The sequence below is a fragment of the Anomaloglossus baeobatrachus genome, chromosome 2 (genome assembly GCF_048569485.1).
Source record: "Anomaloglossus baeobatrachus isolate aAnoBae1 chromosome 2, aAnoBae1.hap1, whole genome shotgun sequence".
NCBI lineage: Eukaryota > Metazoa > Chordata > Amphibia > Anura > Aromobatidae > Anomaloglossus > Anomaloglossus baeobatrachus.
In genome coordinates, this window is record NC_134354.1 from 534319352 (window position 1) to 534337063 (window position 17712).

At 48.9% G+C, this 17712-nt stretch overlaps 1 protein-coding gene across 5 annotated transcripts in view; it reads right to left on the bottom strand.

Moving 5' to 3' along the window:
- Positions 1–17712, bottom strand: part of HERC2 (HECT and RLD domain containing E3 ubiquitin protein ligase 2) — a 415490-nt gene that overhangs the window by 38233 nt on the left and 359545 nt on the right. For all 5 annotated transcript variants that reach the window (XM_075336618.1, XM_075336619.1, XM_075336616.1 and 2 more), the window contains exons 80-85: positions 12694–12871; positions 12247–12408; positions 11836–11927; positions 9456–9595; positions 6521–6708; positions 1–67 (exon numbers count right to left, since the gene is read on the bottom strand). The exon at positions 1–67 is cut by the window's left edge and continues 131 nt beyond it. In XM_075336618.1, coding sequence (XP_075192733.1) covers positions 1–67; positions 6521–6708; positions 9456–9595; positions 11836–11927; positions 12247–12408; positions 12694–12871 — 827 coding nt within the window. The remainder of the gene's footprint in view (positions 68–6520; positions 6709–9455; positions 9596–11835; positions 11928–12246; positions 12409–12693; positions 12872–17712) is intronic.

Sequence of the window (17712 nt, forward strand, 5' to 3'; positions counted from 1 at the left end):
GCAATAGCAATCGATTCCTTAAACCTATGATCGCTATCTCTTGAAGGTGGTTATATTCCATTGGTACCTGCAAAAGTACACGTTATACAGGATTAAAATATATAACTGGGCAGTATATATATATATATATATATATATATTTATTTGTCTATATATTACCAGTCAGAAGCAGCGCAGCTGCCGATATACTGTTAAGTTTGCAGGGATTAGTTATCATTGATAACTAATAATGATTAATTATAAAAAAGAAGGGAATTTTGTTTACTTACCGTAAATTCCTTTTCTTCTAGCTCCAATTGGGAGACCCAGACAATTGGGTGTATAGGCTATGCCTCCGGAGGCCACACAAAGTATTACACTAAAAGTGTAAAGCCCCTCCCCTTCTGCCTATACACCCCCCGTGCTCCCACGGGCTCCTCAGTTTTGGTGCAAAAGCAAGAAGGAGGAAAAAATTATAAACTGGTTTAAAGTAAATTCAATCCGAAGGAATATCGGAGAACTGAAACCATTCAACATGAACAACATGTGTACACAAAAAAACAGGGGCGGGTGCTGGGTCTCCAAATTGGAGCTAGAAGAAAAGGAATTTACGGTAAGTAAACAAAATTCCCTTCTTCTTTGTCGCTCCATTGGGAGACCCAGACAATTGGGACGTCCAAAAGCAGTCCCTGGGTGGGTAAATAATACCTCATAATAGAGCCGTAACGGCTCCGTCCTACAGGTGGGCAACCGCCGCCTGAAGGACTCGCCTACCTAGGCTGGCATCTGCCGAAGCATAGGTATGCACCTGATAGTGTTTCGTGAAAGTGTGCAGGCTCGACCAGGTAGCTGCCTGACACACCTGCTGAGCCGTAGCCTGGTGCCGCAAGGCCCAGGACGCTCCCACGGCCCTGGTAGAATGGGCCTTCAGCCCTGAGGGAACCGGAAGCCCCGAGGAATGATAAGTTGATTTGGAAGCTTGTGTCCCTTTACGCTGGCCAGCGACAAGGACAAAGAGTGCATCCGAGCGGCGCAGGGGCGCCGTACGAGAAATGTAGAATCTGAGTGCTCTCACCAGATCTAACAAGTGCAAATCCTTTTCACATTGGTGAACTGGATGAGGACAAAAAGAGGGTAAGGAGATATCCTGATTGAGATGAAAGGGGGATACCACCTTAGGGAGAAATTCCGGAACCGGACGCAGAACCACCTTATCCTGGTGAAACACCAGGAAAGGGGCTTTGCATGACAACGCTGCTAGCTCCGACACTCTCCGAAGTGAAGTGACTGCTACTAGGAAAACCACTTTCTGCGAAAGGCGTGAGAGAGAAATATCCCTCATTGGCTCGAACGGTGGTTTCTGAAGAACCATCAGCACCCTGTTCAGATCCCAGGGTTCTAACGGACGCTTGTAAGGAGAGACGATGTGACAAACCCCCTGCAGGAACGTGCGTACCTGTGGAAGTCTGGCAAGGCGCTTCTGAAAAAACACAGAGAGCGCAGAGACTTGTCCCTTAAGGGAGCCGAGCGACAAACCCTTTTCCAATCCGGATTGAAGGAAGGACAAAAAAGTGGGCAAGGCAAATGGCCAGGGAGAAAAACCCTGAGCAGAGCACCACGACAGGAATATTTTCCACGTCCTGTGGTAGATCTTGGCGGACGTTGGTTTCCTAGCCTGTCTCATAGTGGCAATGACCTCTTGAGATAACCCTGAAGACGCTAGGATCCAGGACTCAATGGCCACACAGTCAGGTTGAGGGCCGCAGAATTCAGATGGAAAAACGGCCCTTGAGACAGCAAGTCTGGTCGGTCTGGTAGTGCCCACGGTTGGCCCACCGTGAGATGCCACAGATCCGGATACCACGACCTCCTCGGCCAGTCTGGAGCGACGAGGATGGCGCGGCGGCAGTCGGCCCTGATCTTGCGTAACACTCTGGGCAACAGTGCCAGAGGAGGAAACACATAAGGGAGTTGAAACTGCGACCAATCCTGAACTAAGGCGTCCGCCGCCAGAGCTCTGTGATCGTGAGATCATGCCATGAATGCCGTGACCTTGTTGTTGTGCCGGGACGCCATTAGGTCGACGTCCGGCATGCCCCAGCGGCAACAGATCTCCTGAAACACGTCCGGGTGAAGGGACCATTCCCCTGCGTCCATGCCCTGGCGACAGAGAAAGTCTGCTTCACAGTTTTCTACGCCCGGGATGTGAACTGCGGAGATGATGGAGGCCGTGGCTTCCACCCACATCAAAATCCGGCGGACTTCCTGGAAGGCTTGCCGACTGCGTGTTCCGCCTTGGTGGTTGATGTAAGCCACCGCTGTGGAGTTGTCCGACTGAATTCGGATCTGCTTGCCTTCCAGCCACTGCTGGAACGCTTTTAGGGCAAGATACACTGCCCTGATCTCCAGAACATTGATCTGAAGGGAGGACTCTTGCTGAGTCCACGTACCCTGAGCCCTGTGGTGGAGAAAGACTGCTCCCCACCCTGACAGACTCGCGTCCGTCGTGACCACCGCCCAGGATGGGGGTAGGAAGGATTTCCCCTTCGATAATGAAGTGGGAAGAAGCCACCACCGAAGGGAAGCTTTGGTTGCCTGAGAGAGGGAGACGTTCCTGTCGAGGGACGTCGACTTCCTGTCCCATTTGCGTAGGATGTCCCATTGAAGAGGACGCAGGTGAAACTGCGCGAAAGGGACTGCCTCCATTGCTGCTACCATCTTCCCCAGGAAGTGCATGAGGCGCCTCAAGGGGTGTGACTGACCTTGAAGGAGAGATTGCACCCCTGTCTGTAGTGACCGCTGTTTGTTCAGCGGGAGCATCACCATCGCTGAGAGGGTATGAAACTCCATGCCAAGATATGTCAGCGATTGGGCCGGTGTCAGATTTGACTTTGGAAAATTGATGATCCACCCGAAACTCTGGAGAGTCTCCAAAGTAGCGTTGAGGCTGTGTTGGCATGCCTCTTGAGAGGGTGCCTTGACCAGCAGATCGTCTAAGTAAGGTATCACCGAGTGACCCTGAGAGTGGAGGACCGCAACTACTGTAGCCATGACCTTGGTGAAAACCCGTGGGGCTGTCGCCAGGCCGAACGGCAGTGCCGCGAACTGAAGGTGTTCGTCTCCTATGGCGAAGCGCAGGAAGCGCTGATGCTCTGGAGCAATCGGTACGTGGAGATAAGCATCTTTGATATCGATCGATGCAAGGAAATCTCCTTGGGACATTGAGGCGATGACGGAGCGGAGGGATTCCATCCGGAACCGCCTGGTCTTTACGTGTTTGTTGAGCAGTTTTAGGTCCAGGACAGGACGGAAAGACCCGTCCTTCTTTGGAACCACAAACAGGTTGGAGTAGAAACCGTGACCCTGTTGCTGAAGAGGAACCGGGACCACCACTCCTTCTGCCTTCAGAGTGCCCACCGCCTGCAGAAGAGCATCGGCTCGCTCGGGAGGCGGAGATGTTCTGAAGAATCGAGTCGGAGGACGAGAGCTGAACTCTATCCTGTAACCGTGAGACAGAATGTCTCTCACCCAACGGTCTTTTACCTGTGGCAGCCAGATGTCGCAAAAGCGGGAGAGCCTGCCACCGACCGAGGATGCGGTGTGAGGAGGCCGTAAGTCATGAGGAAGCCGCCTTGGTAGCGGCACCTCCGGCGGTCTTTTTAGGGCGTGACTTAGACCGCCATGAATCGGAGTTCCTCTGATCCTTCTGAGGCCTTTTGGACGAGGAGAATTGGGACCTGCCCGCACCCCGAAAGGACCGAAACCTCGACTGTCCCCTCCTCTGTTGGGGTATGTTTGGTTTGGCCTGGGGTAAGGATGTTTCCTTTCCCTTGGATTGTTTGATGATTTCATCCTATCTCTCACCAAACAAACGGTCGCCAGAAAATGGCAAACTGGTTAAGCACTTTTTGGAAGCTGAATCTGCCTTCCATTCCCGTAGCCACAAGGCCCTGCGTATTGCCACCGAATTGTCGGCTGCAACCGCCGTACGGCTCGCAGAGTCCAGGACAGCATTAATAGCGTAGGACGCAAATGCCGACGTTTGAGAGGTTATGGACGCCACTTGCGGCGCAGATGTACGTGTGAGTGCGTCAATTTGCGCTTGACCCGCTGAGATAGCTTGGAGTGCCCATACGGCCGCGAATGCTGGAGCAAAAGACGCGCCGATAGCTTCATAGATGGATTTCAACCAGAGCTCCATCTGTCTGTCAGTGGCATCCTTGAGTGAAGCCCCATCTTCAACTGCAACTATGGATCTAGCCGCCAGTCTGGAGATTGGAGGATCCACCTTGGGACACTGAGTCCAGCCCTTGACCACGTCAGGGGGGAAGGGATAACGTATATCCTTAAGGCGCTTGGAAAAACGCTTATCTGGACAAGCTCGGTGTTTCTGGGCTGCCTCTCTGAAGTCAGAGTGGTCCAGAAACATACTCGTTGTACGCTTGGGAAACCTGAAACGGAATTTCTCCTGCTGAGAAACTGACTCCTCTACTGGAGGAGCTGAGGGAGAAATATCCAACATTTGATTGATGGACGCGATAAGATCATTCACTATGGCGTCCCCATCAGGAGTATCAAGGTTGAGAGCGGCCTCAGGATCAGAATCCTGATCAGCTACCTCCGCTTCATCATACAGAGAGTCCTCCCGCTGAGACCCTGAACAATGTGACGATGTCGAGGGAATTTCCCAGCGAGCTCGCTTAGGCGGTCTGGGACTGCGGTCCGTGTCAGAGACCTCACCCTGGGATCTATGAGACACCCCGGGAGGACATTGTTGTTCCAACTGAGGGGGACCAGGTAGCAATGATTCCACAGTGCCCATGGTCTGAGATACCGGTCTGGACTGCAAGGCTTCTAGTATCTTGGCCATAGTCTCAGAAAGTCTATCAGTAAAAACTGCAAACTCCATCCCTGTCACCTGGACAGTGTTAGCAGGTGGTTCCCCCTGGGCCCCCCTTAGCAGAGGCTCCGGCTGAGTAAGTGCCACAGGGGCCGAGCATTGCACACAATGTGGGTCAGTGGAACCTGCCGGTAGTATAGCCGTACATGCGGCGCAGGCAGCATAGTAAGCCTGTGCTTTGGCACCCTTGCTTCTTGTGGACGACATGCTGTTGTCTCCTCTGAGCAATCCAGGAGGGTATATAGCCAAAAATCAATCGTGCACCATACAGTGTAAAGTATATCCTATAATCATATAATCTACAAGTACACTTCTGCACTAGTGGGGCCAGCACCTCCGGTGCTGCTTACCGCCCGCTCAAAAGCGGTTGTGTGGTCACCAGAATCCCTGCCTGGGTCTCCCAGAGCTTGTCTCCCCTCTCCAGTATCAGAAGAGCTGACAGGAATGGCTGCCGGCGTCCTGAGGAGAGGAGGGGGCCGTGGGCGTGCCCTAGAAAGTGCGGGAATCTGGTGCCCCACTGTGCACAGTGAGGGGGGTGGAGTATGCAAAGCATGTTCCAGCCCTCAGTGCTGACGTCCTGTACAGCGTCCCGCCCTTCCCCTGACTGGCAGGTCTGGGGGCGGGAAAAGAGTGAGACTAGGCCGCAAAAGCCGGGGACTAAAGTTATAAGCGCGGCCGGCGTATAAGCGCGGTCGGCGCGGTAGTCCCCGGCGTACTAACATTCCCAGCCGCGCTGCAGTGTGAAATGGCAGCGCGCGGTCAGCGCGGTAGTCCCCAGTAAACTAACACACCCAGCCACGCTGCAGTGTGTGATGGCATAAGCGCGGTCAGCGCTGCGGTCCCCGGTGCACTAACACACCCAGCAATGCTGGAGTGTTTCTGTGCGCGGTCCCCACGGGGACACAGAGTACCTCAAAGTAGCAGGGCCTGTCCCTGACGATACTCGGCTCCTTGTCCAGCAGAGTCCCCAGGAGCTGTGGATGGAGCACGGTCTCAGTGCCTGGAGACCGATTAGGATCCCACTTTACCCAGAGCCCTAAAGGGGATGGGGAAGGAAAACAGCATGTGGGCTCCAGCCTCCGTACCCGCAATGGATACCTCAACCTTAACACCACCGCCGACAAGAGTGGGGTGAGAAGGGAGCATGCTGGGGGCCCTGTTATGGGCCCTCTTTTCTTCCATCCGACATAGTCAGCAGCTGCTGCTGACTAAGCTGTGGAGCTATGCGTGGATGTCTGCCTCCTTCGCACAAAGTATGAAAACTGAGGAGCCCGTGGGAGCACGGGGGGGTGTATAGGCAGAAGGGGAGGGGCTTTACACTTTTAGTGTAATACTTTGTGTGGCCTCCGGAGGCATAGCCTATACACCCAATTGTCTGGGTCTCCCAATGGAGCGACAAAGAAAAATAATAAATAGCTCAGAGCACAGTGAAATGGGAAAAGAAAAAAAACTGGCCAATGCCTCTGATGTGCAAGAACAAGAATGAAAAGAAAAAAAAAAAAAAGAAATATTTGACCAAATCTGGGCAAAACAGAATTAGAATTTCAGGAATCCTGATATTTGGAGATATGGATTTTCCAGGCACTTTGAGTAGCGCCCTATATGACCAAAGACAAATCTGCACATGGTAGGGCAGGTTACCTGTGTGGGAAGCTTGCCAGCATTCGCAGGTTTACTTGTAGACCAGGCCAACGTGTGAGCAGAACCACAGGCGACACGGTTTATCTTTTTACCCTGAAGAGCTGCAACAAGGCGAGGACGCTGGATAGCATTGGTGGTTCCATCTCCGAGCTGTCCTTCATCATTATCCCCCCATGTGTAGACTTCACCTAAAAAACAAGCATCTCAATGTATTAAAGCTAATGATAGTGTATGCTGCAACATATTTCTAATTGTTTGCTGGCTATTCTATAATGCTTAAAAAGTTACAAGTATATAAAATTTATGTCTTTACTAGTGATAGGCGAGCACTACAATGCTCAAATGCTTGTTCCTCGATTCAGGCTGGTCAGACGCTTGGACGAGCTCAATGCGAGTAACGAGCACTATGGAAATTCAATGATTGGCCTGTTCGGGTCTCCGCCAACATACAGCCAGCCATAAAAAGAATTTCCGGTTTGGTGCTGTATTCCCCACAAGAGCCAGATACTGCGATTGGCTCCCTGTGGGGTCCCTGCACACACCATGCAATTAAGCGAGCCTGTGCGTTGCGGTCGTTGTTTCACAGACAAAATACCCGAGCACCTACGATACTCAGCTGAGCTCCATGAGTACCTGAGCACCCCATTGCTCTATCGACTAATGAGCACACTCGCTCATCACTAGTCTTTATGTCTCAAATTTAACCCCTTCACCCCGGGCAATTTTCCATTTTTTTTTTTTTGCTCCCTTTCTTCCGAGAGCTGTAACTTTTCTATTTTTCCGTCAATCTTGCCATATGAGGGCTTGTTTTTTGCGGGACGAGTTGTTCTTTTAAATGAAACTAAGTTTTACCATATACTGTCCTGGAAAACAGCAAAAAAATTTCAAGTGTGGAAAAACTGGAAAAAAAAGTGCTATCGCACAATAGTTTATGGGATATTTTATTCACAGTGTTCACTATATGTTAAAACTGATGTGTCATTGTGATGCCTCAGGTCGGTACGAGTTCGTAGACACTAAACATGTATAGCTTTACTTTTATCTAAGGGGTTAAAAAAATATACAAGTTTGTCCAAAAAAGTGGCGCACTTTTTGCGCCATTTTCTGAAACCTGTAGAGTTCTCAATATTTGGGATCTATGGCTCAGTGACTTCTTATTTTTTGCGTCTCGAGCTGACATTTTTAATGGTATCATTTTTGCGCAGATGAAACGTTTTAATATTGCATTTTGCGCAAAATTTACAGCAACCAAAAAAACCTTAATTTTGGCATTTGGAATTTTTCTGCCTCTACGGCGTTTACCAATCAGATTAGTTGATTTTATATTTTGATAGATCAGACGTTTCTGAACCCGGCGATACCAAATGTGGGAATATTTTTTTAACCCTTTAATTTTAAATGGGGCGAATGGGGGTGATTTGAACTTTTAGAGTTTTTAATTTTTTTTTTTATTATTTTACTAGGCCCCATAAGGGACTATAAGGATCAGCAATCTGATTGCTTGTTCCTTTCTGTAGATCAGAGCAGCATAGACAAATGGCAAACCTAGAACAAGACTCTTCCTTGAATGGAGCAGAGAGCTCTACTCTAAAAAGGCTGCAAAAATAAACTTTGTGCAAGTAAAAAAAAAAAAAAATAATGGAAATAATTTACATTAAACTTTGTCAAATTATGAAAAAAAAATAGGATTTTGTAGCAAAAGGTAGAACATTTATTAATTATGAAGCATATCTTTGCTAGAAAAATGCCCTACTGGCATGGATGTTTGTCAAATCGTGCCGCGCGTGGTACACAGCTGTGACAACTGTGTCACATATGTTTGTCATGCCAGACAAGGAGGTATCTGAATATTTTCCAGTAATTTCTAGGAAGAGTCCCAGGTTATTAAGAATTTTGCTGTGGGTGGATTTGTCATACATATAAAAATAACATTTATTGAAACAGAAAAGAAAGGGCATTCAGTCCACGAGCCAAGATGATCCTCAGTAAGATGTGGTAAATGTTCGCCTCTGGCAATAGCTTGTGTCCGATTGGAGGATTGATGGTGGGGGTCCAAGAGTGAAGGAAATGGGAATAAGAAAGAAGCCGAGAAGCTGAAATGTTAACCCGTCCTTGATGATATCAGCAATATCAGACTGATAGTCTACAAAGTATGAAACATCTAGCCCATACCTTTCCCAATGTAAACATGCACGGACTGGTTGGGGGAAGCAATAAGTACTACAACAATACATTACAAAATGTCTCCTGATCCCTGGCCTTCGAGAATGAATGGAGAGGTAACCAGGTAGCTGTACATGTATAAGGAGTCATGAAAATGGACGCCAATATAGAGCACCCTGTTGTGGATATAGGTGCATTTTCTAGTGGTGGGATCCACATATGTAGTACATTAATGGCATATTCTGGCGATAATCATCTAACAAAAGTATGATTATATGTGCAAATGCCCACTGATGCAAGTACATGAGTATATATGAATAGAGTACACCTTAATATACAGTATATGGCCACTTCAAGAAATAAAATTCTTCTAAGATCTATGGTCCAGACAGATCAATTTAACTACAAATCTGTTGTGTGTGGCAGAAATAAGGATAAATTCGCCGGCTGTAAATTGAAATTGAAGCAGCAACATGAGTAAACAAACTACGTAGATTAGATTGCCTCGTCAGATCACAAAACAGCAATGCTGAGGTTATATAGAGAAACCTTGACCAAATATTAGAAAACTCAGGAACCAATAAACCCAAACTATCCTCAGGGAGGAAGTAATAAACGCTGGCCATTTCCACTGTGAGATTGGCTATAAAGTCTACTTTCAAAGACAAACTAATTTTATTCTGAAATCACCTCGTTCTTCTCTTCTCCAGCAGGCAGGAGGGAAAATGAGAAATCATGCATGGAAGAAAAAAAAAAGCCACAAGATGCTTACCGTCCTCCGTGCAACATACACAATGCAGTGACCCTGTGGCAATGGCAATAACTTTCTTCCCCTGAAGTCCCTGGACCTGCCGTGGCCTTCTCACATGATCATCTGATCCATGACCCAGACGATGATAGTCACCTTTGCCCCTGACAATTAAAATTGACAGCTGAAACATGTGATACTCATGGTTCACTTTTAATTTAAAAGCAATGGACACCTTTGACATGGAGAAAACTTTTTTTACGCATGTTACTGGTTACCTTAAATTAATAACATAGCACTAAATTTCAGTCTGAATTCTTCATTCTTTAATCTATTTACAGAACTCAGAAGTTCAATGTGCAGCCTTATCCAAGTGTCAGATTTTTTTCTTGTATCTTACAGTAATGAGACCTGTTCAGGATGCCACTGTCTTCATTGCTTAAATTAATCACAGCTTTTATCCTGCACACATTCCCTCTTTATGGGCTTTCCTCCCTTTCTACAGTCAGTTTTCTCTGCCCTCCCTGAGACTATAAATTGTTCCCTTCTCTCCACACTTCGGAGGTCTATATACAAACTTCTACCCCTGTAAGCGGATTTAAGATCCTTAAACAAGTCTAGCAAAATGAATGGGGGTTAATTTTTAAGCCAAACACATCCATTTACACAGTTCGTCAAGAGTATCTGCCCCTCAAAAGGGACAGAGCAAGGTTTGTCTTGCTGTCAACTATTTTTTTTTCTCTGCATGGGCAGATATACCGTGTTTTTCCAAAAATAAGACACTCTCTTATATTTTTTTTGCCCCCCAAAAAAGCACTAGGGCTTATTTTTGGAGGAGGTCTTATTCTTGGAGAAACACGGTTGGGGGTAAGTTTACCCCCCAATAAAGCAGACCCCCCACTTCCCAGGAGACTCATACTCACCAGACCAGGATGTCTGCGTGGTTCCAAGGTACTCCTGTGATCTCCGGTGGGTGCTGCACGCCGTCCTACCCTGCTGCTAGCTGACACGCTGACACACACAGCAGATCACACACAGCAGATCACACACACACACACAGCAGATCGCAGATATACACAGCAGATCACACACAGCAGATTGCAGGCACCCACAGCAGATTGCAGGCACACACAGCCGATCACAGATACACACAGCCGATCACAGATACACACAGCCGATCACAGATACACACACACAGCAGATCGCAGATATACACAGCAGATCACACACAGCAGATTGCAGGCACACACAGCCATCACAGATACACACATCCGATCGCAGGCACACACAGCTGATCACAGATACACACAGCCGATCACAGGCACACACAGCCGATCACAGATACACACATCCGATCAGAGGAACACACAGCCGATCACAGATACACACATCCGATCACAGGCACACACAGCCGATCACAGGCACACACAGCCGATCACAGATACACATAGCTGAACAGAGACACACACAGCCGATCGAAGAAAAACACAGCCGATTGCAGATCACACACACACATCACATCACATCACATCCAACACTTACGGCAGCAGGGAATGAGAGCAAGTCACGTGTCTGGCCGCAGGTCCTGTTTGTTGCGCTCCACCGCACTGCCTCTCAGGATTCTCCCGGCGAGAAGAGATTGGTGTCGCTGAATGAGGTGAGTGTGTATGCGATCCGATGTGTGTGTGATCCGATGTTTGTGTGTGATCTGATTATGTGTGTATGTGTGTGTGTGTGTGTGTGTGTGTGATCTGATGTGTGTGAACACTGAAGGTCCTGCCGCTCAGTGTCGGGTGAGTAATTGCCAGGTGCCGCTGTCTATAATCCAGTGTCCTGCAGTATCTGTAACTTTTTTTAGCTGCACGGACACTTCATTATTGATCCGCGACTAGGGCTTATTTTCAGGGGAGGGCTTATATTTAAGCCTTTCTCCGAAAATGCTGAAAATCCCTGCTAGGACTTATTTTTGGGGGAGGTCTTATTTTTGGAAAAACACGGTAGTAGGCTCTTTTTCGAAGAGCAGCTGGGTACGGATACCTAAATAATATGAACATGAAGCTCTTCGTGTAACATCCTCATCACACTGTATGAAGCTCACTGCCTCGTCACGGTGAACCTCTGAGTGGGTCCCTAACTATATTAAGCCTTACTGACACCATGTGCCAACCACTGCCATGGCGTCAGTGCACCAGCAGGGCAGGTGACCCGGTGCCTCACAGCACCCATGCTGCAAGGCTGAATTCCCAAGACTCCAGGCCACACCGCCCCACAGACACACAATCACCACAACAATGGCCGCCACATAGCTCAAACACCCTGTGAAATAATATGAATGTCACATAGAAGAAAAAAGTATGACTTATCGGTACACTGCTACAAAAGAGTTAAAAGGAAATGTACGCACCAAGTGTAGACAGCGCCAGACTTCGTCAGAGCTACAGAGAACTGAGACCCACACTCCACTTTGGTAACTCCAAGTCCTGTGAGAGAATCAATCTGAAGAGAGAAATATACATAAGGAGAATATTTAAAAAGTGCAAATCCTTTATCTGTGAGAACACGAGTCTTCATCTCCAGCCGTAACAAGCCTACATCATTGATCTTCCTGCAACGAGCCAATTATATAATTTTCTGGAGACCTAATTGTTAAAATGAACCCAACAACAGGAATGAGCCTCTTACATTAGATCAGCTACATTTTCCCATTTTCACTTTGTTTCAGTTGTTAAACAAATTTTACTGTTAACCATCGCATTTTAACCCTTTCAGTATTTTCAAATGACATTTAGAAGGTTTAATTCTCTTTCAGACTTACTTTCATGGGTACTTTACAACCATCACTGCCGCCTCGTCCAAGTTTTCCATAATCTCCGTCTCCCCAAGACCAGACGGTGTCATCGTCAGTCAAGCAGAGAGTTTGCGCATCCCCGCTGCCGCAGGCAATGTCAATCACACGGTAACCTTGCAGGGCCTCCACCTGGGGAACAAGCGGAAAACGATTACACCTGGAGGAGCGGAAAATGTTCGTTATCATATATATTTTCAACAAACCAGTAAGGTCAGTGCTCCCGGTATGCAACATTCAGACTGCGTTCAATACGAGTGTAGAGGTTTTAAGCATTTCTATGTATACCTGCAAATTGTAACTCGTGTAATCACTAAGTTATACATAATGGAATAAGGTTCAATCTCAATTAAGAAAACCGTGCACCAGGATGCCAAATATTGGTATATTACTTTAGTACTGGTAGCAGATACTCACCAATTTGGGCTTGAGTTGATCTTCACTATCACCATGCCCCAGGCGTCCATATCTTCCTTTACCCCACGTGTACAGTTCTCCAGCTGCTGTGATACATGCACTGTGTGCACCACCTGCGGCGATATCTATAACTTCCGTTCCTCGCAGAGACTCAATAACACGAGGCCTATCACATGGGCTGCAAGGACAAATGGAAAAGTAAGATAAAATATGACTTAAATATTACATTTCTGAGAGCAAAAGGGTTAAAAGGGAATCTGTCAGCAAGTTTATGCCACCTAATCTGAGAGCAGCATGATGTAGAGACAGAGATCCTGATTCCAGCAATGTGTCACTTATTGGGCTGCTTAGTGTAGTTTTGATAGAACCACAGTATAATCTGCAGTAGATTATCATTAGAGGACAACTTGGCATGCTGCCAGGTAGTCCAGCATATTCATGAGCTCTGTATAGCTCCTAGATCTACTTCAGAGAAAACATTTGTCTTATAAAAATGACAGGAAACAGCTCAGTAAGTGACACATCGCTGGAATCAGGGTCTCGTATCTACATTATGCTGCTCTCAGATAGGGGAGGAAAAACATGGTGACCAATTCCCTTTAATGGGTTGTAAACGAACTAAGAAATGTCTAATGTATTTTAGGAGTAAGGAGACGCTGTTCTGAGAGCCACATAGAAAAACATGATAGAACTGCATTACATCTCCTTTATGTTGTCTTTCACTATCCTGCATCTTTATACATCTGATATAAGGCGTTAAAAAATAAAGTACATAATGGGAGCCATGAGCTGACCCTAATAGGTCGCATTTAGACATAAGTTTTTTTTTTCGTACGAGTTCTATCCATGTCTTTTTTTATGCATTGTAAAAAAAAAAAAAAGACCGTTGCACACTGCACTGCTAAGGTGTGCTAAAAAATTAATATAGACATGCAATAATGTTATGGAACACATGTTAAAAAAGAGAATTTTGTTTGCTTACCGTAAATTCTTTTTCTTATAGTTCCGTAATGGGAGACCCAGACCATGGGTGTATAGCTTCTGCCTCCGGAGGACACACAAAGTACTACACTAAAAAGTGTAGCTCCTCCCTCCGAGCATATACACCCCCTGGATAACCAAATATAGCCAGTTTAGTGCAAAAGCTGAAGGAGAATAGCCACCCACCAGTAGAGATAGAGCAAAAAACCGGAACAACCGGAGCCTCTGTCTACAACAACAGCCGGTGATAACACGCGGAACAAGAAACTGCCAACAGGCAACAGGGAGGGTGCTGGGTCTCCCATTACGGAACTATAAGAAAAAGAATTTACGGTAAGTAAACAAAATTCTCTTTTTCTTCATCGTTCCTATGGGAGACCCAGACCATGGGACGTCTCAAAGCAGTCCATGGGTGGGAAATAAACAGAAAACTGCGAAGTAGGCGAAACCTAACTTCACAAATGGGCGAAAGCCGCCTGAAGGATGCGTCTGCCCAAGCTCGCATCTGCCGAAGCATGAGCATGCACTTGGTAGTGCTTCGAAAAGGTGTGCAGACTAGACCAAGTGGCAGCCTGACAGACCTGCTGAGCCGTAGCCTGGTGCCTGAAAGCCCAAGAGGCACCGACAGCTCTGGTCGAGTGTGCCTTGATCCCCGACGGGGGAGGCACTTGAGTACACTGGTAGGCATCAGAAATGGCCGACCTAATCCAACGAGCCAGGGTCGGTTTAGAAGCCGAGAGGCCCTTACGCCGACCTGTGGTCAGCACAAAAAGAGAGGTGCACCGCCTAAGAACAGCGGTGCGTGACACATAGATCCGGAGCGCCCGCACCAGATCTAAAGTATGCAACGCTTTCTCAAAGCGATGAACAGGAGCCGGACAAAAGGAAGGCAATGAAATGTCATGGTTAAGGTGGAAAGGAGAAACCACCTTAGGGAGAAAGTCCGGAGTCGGACGGAGAACCACCTTGTCTTGATGAAAAACCAAAAAAGGTGACTCCGAAGAGAGCGCAGCTAAATCAGAGACTCTCCTGAGGGAAGTTATGGCCACTAGAAAGACGACTTTCTGTGAAAGACGAAACAAAGAAACCTCCCTAAGAGGCTCAAAGGGGGGTTTCTGCAAGGCCGTGAGGACCAGATTAAGGTCCCAGGGATCCAAGGGCCGCCGGTAAGGCGGAATGATGTGAGATGCGCCCTGCATAAAGGTGCTCACCTGAGCCAGCCGGGCGATACGCCGCTGGAACAACACTGACAGAGCCGAGACTTGTCCCTTGAGGGATAGTCCTAGCTGCAGACCGGATTGTAGAAAGGACAGGATGGTCGGCAAGGAAAAAGGCCAAGGGGCATGGCCGGAAGAACGACACCAGGACAGGAAAATTCTCCAAGTCCTGTGATAAATTTTGGCCGAGGAAGACTTCCGAGCCCGAGTCATAGTGGAGATGACTTCAGGAGGAATGCCTGAAGCCGTCAGGATCCAGGACTCAAGAGCCACGCCGTCAATCTGAGAGCCGCAGAATTCTGGCGGAAAAACGGACCTTGTGAGAGAAGGTCTGGGCGGTCCGGGAGATGCCACGGCACCTCTACGGACAGATGGAGCAGGTCTGGGTACCAAGCTCGCCTGGGCCAGTCTGGAGCAATGAGGATGACCCGACGGCCCTCCATTCTGATCTTGCGCAGGACTCTGGGCAAGAGAGCTAGAGGGGGAAACACGTAAGACAGACGAAACTGGGACCAATCTTGAACCAGCGCGTCCGCTGCAAAGGCTTGAGGATCGTGGGAGCGAGCCACGTAAACCGGGACCTTGTTGTTGTGCTGGGATGCCATTAGATCCACTTCCGGAGTGCCCCACTTGTGGCAGATTGACCGAAACACTGCCGGATGCAGAGCCCACTCGCCGCTGTCCACGGCCTGATGGCTGAGATAATCTGCCTCCCAGTTTTCTACGCCTGGGATGTGGACTGCGGATATGGTGGACTTGGAGTCCTCCGTCCACTGAAGGATGCGTTGAACCTCCAACATTGCCAGGCGGCTGCGAGTCCCGCCCTGGTGATTGATGTAGGCAACCGCTGTCGCGTTGTCTGACTGGACTCGAATGTGCTTGCCCGCCAACAGGTGGTGAAAGGCTACGAGAGCTAGTAGCACAGCTCTGATTTCCAGCACATTGATCGAGAGGGCTGATTCGGACGGAGTCCAAGTGCCCTGTGCTCGGTGGTGGAGGTATACTGCTCCCCAGCCGGATAGACTGACATCCGTGGTGAGAATCACCCAGGACGGGGCCAGGAAGGAGCGTCCCTGAGACAGAGAGAGGGGCCGAAGCCACCACTGAAGAGAGCCCCTGGTCTGTGGCGACAGAGCCACCAACCTGTGCAAGGAAGAAGTCCGCTTGTCCCAACAGCGGAGAATGTCCAGCTGCAGAGGACGCAGATGGAACTGGGCAAAGGGAACCGCTTCCATTGACGCCACCATCTGACCCAGCACCTGCATTAGGTGCCTGATGGAATGACGGCGGGGCCTCAGCAGAGAGCGCACCGCCAGATGGAGGGACTGCTGTTTGACTAAGGGCAGCTTGACATGTGCCGGCAGAGTCTCGAACTGCATCCCTAGGTACGTGAGTTTCTGGGTCGGAGTCAGAGTGGACTTGGGCAGATTGACAAGCCACCCGAATTGAACAAGAGTGGCGAGAGTGAGCGAGACACTCTGCTGACAGTCTGCACTGGATGAAGCCTTGACTAGAAGGTCGTCCAGGTAAGGAATCACTGCCAACCCCTGGAGGAACAGAACCGCAACCACTGCTGCCATGACCTTGGTGAATACTCGAGGGGCCGTGGCTAACCCGAAGGGGAGAGCCACGAATTGGAAATGTTCCTCTCCGATTGCAAAACGCAGCCAACGCTGGTGTGAAACTGCAATTGGCACATGCAGATAGGCATCCTTGATGTCGATGGATGCCAGGAAATCTCCTTGGGTCATTGAGGCAATGACTGATCGCAGAGACTCCATGCGAAAATGCCGCACCTGAACATGCTTGTTGAGAAGCTTGAGATCCAGGATGGGCCGGAAGGAACCGTCCTTTTTGGGGACTAGGAAGAGATTTGAGTAGAAACCTCTGAACCGTTCCCAGGCGGGAACCGGTACAATTACTCCGTTGGCCTGCAAGGATGCCACAGCCTGAGAGAAGGCGGCGGCCTTGGAGCTGGGGGGAGTTGACAGAAAAAATCTGTTTGGCGGGCTGGAAGAGAATTCTATCCTGTAGCCGTGGGAGATGATATCCCGCACCCACTGATCGGAGACGTGTTGAAACCACATGTCGCCAAAGTGGGAGAGCCTGCCACCGACCAAGGACGTTGCTGGCTCGGCCAGATAGTCAAGAGGAGGCTGCCTTGGTGGCAGCAGCTCCTGCGGATTTCTGTGGACGCGGCTTCTTGCGCCAGTTAGGCTTCTGGTCCTTGGCTGAGTTAGTGGACGAGGCCGAGGGCTTAGAGGACGACCAGTTAGAGGAACGAAAGGAACGAAACCTCGACTGGTTCCTTCCCTGGACAGGTTTCCTGGTTTTAGTCTGTAGCAAGGAAGTACTCTTCCCGCCAGTAGCTTCCTTAATAATTTCATCCAGTTGTTCACCAAACAGCCTGGACCCAGCAAATGGGAGCCCAGCAAGGTACTTCTTTGAAGAAGCGTCTGCCTTCCACTCTCAAAGCCACAAGATCCTGCGGATAGCGAGGGAATTAGCCGAAGCCACCGCAGTGCGGTGAGAAGCCTCCAGCATGGCAGACATGGCGTAGGATGAAAAGGCTGAAGCCTGGGAAGTTAAGGCAACCATTTAAGGCATAGAGTCCCTAGTGAGGGAATGCATCTCCTCTAGAGAAGCAGAGATGGCTTTGAGAGCCCACACTGCTGCAAAAGATGGGGAGAACGAGGCCCCTGCCGCCTCATATACAGACTTGGCCAGAAGGTCAACCTGGCGGTCAGTGGGATCCTTAAGTGAGGTGCCATCAGCCACTGATACAACTGTCCGGGCTGAGAGTCTAGACACCGGAGGGTCT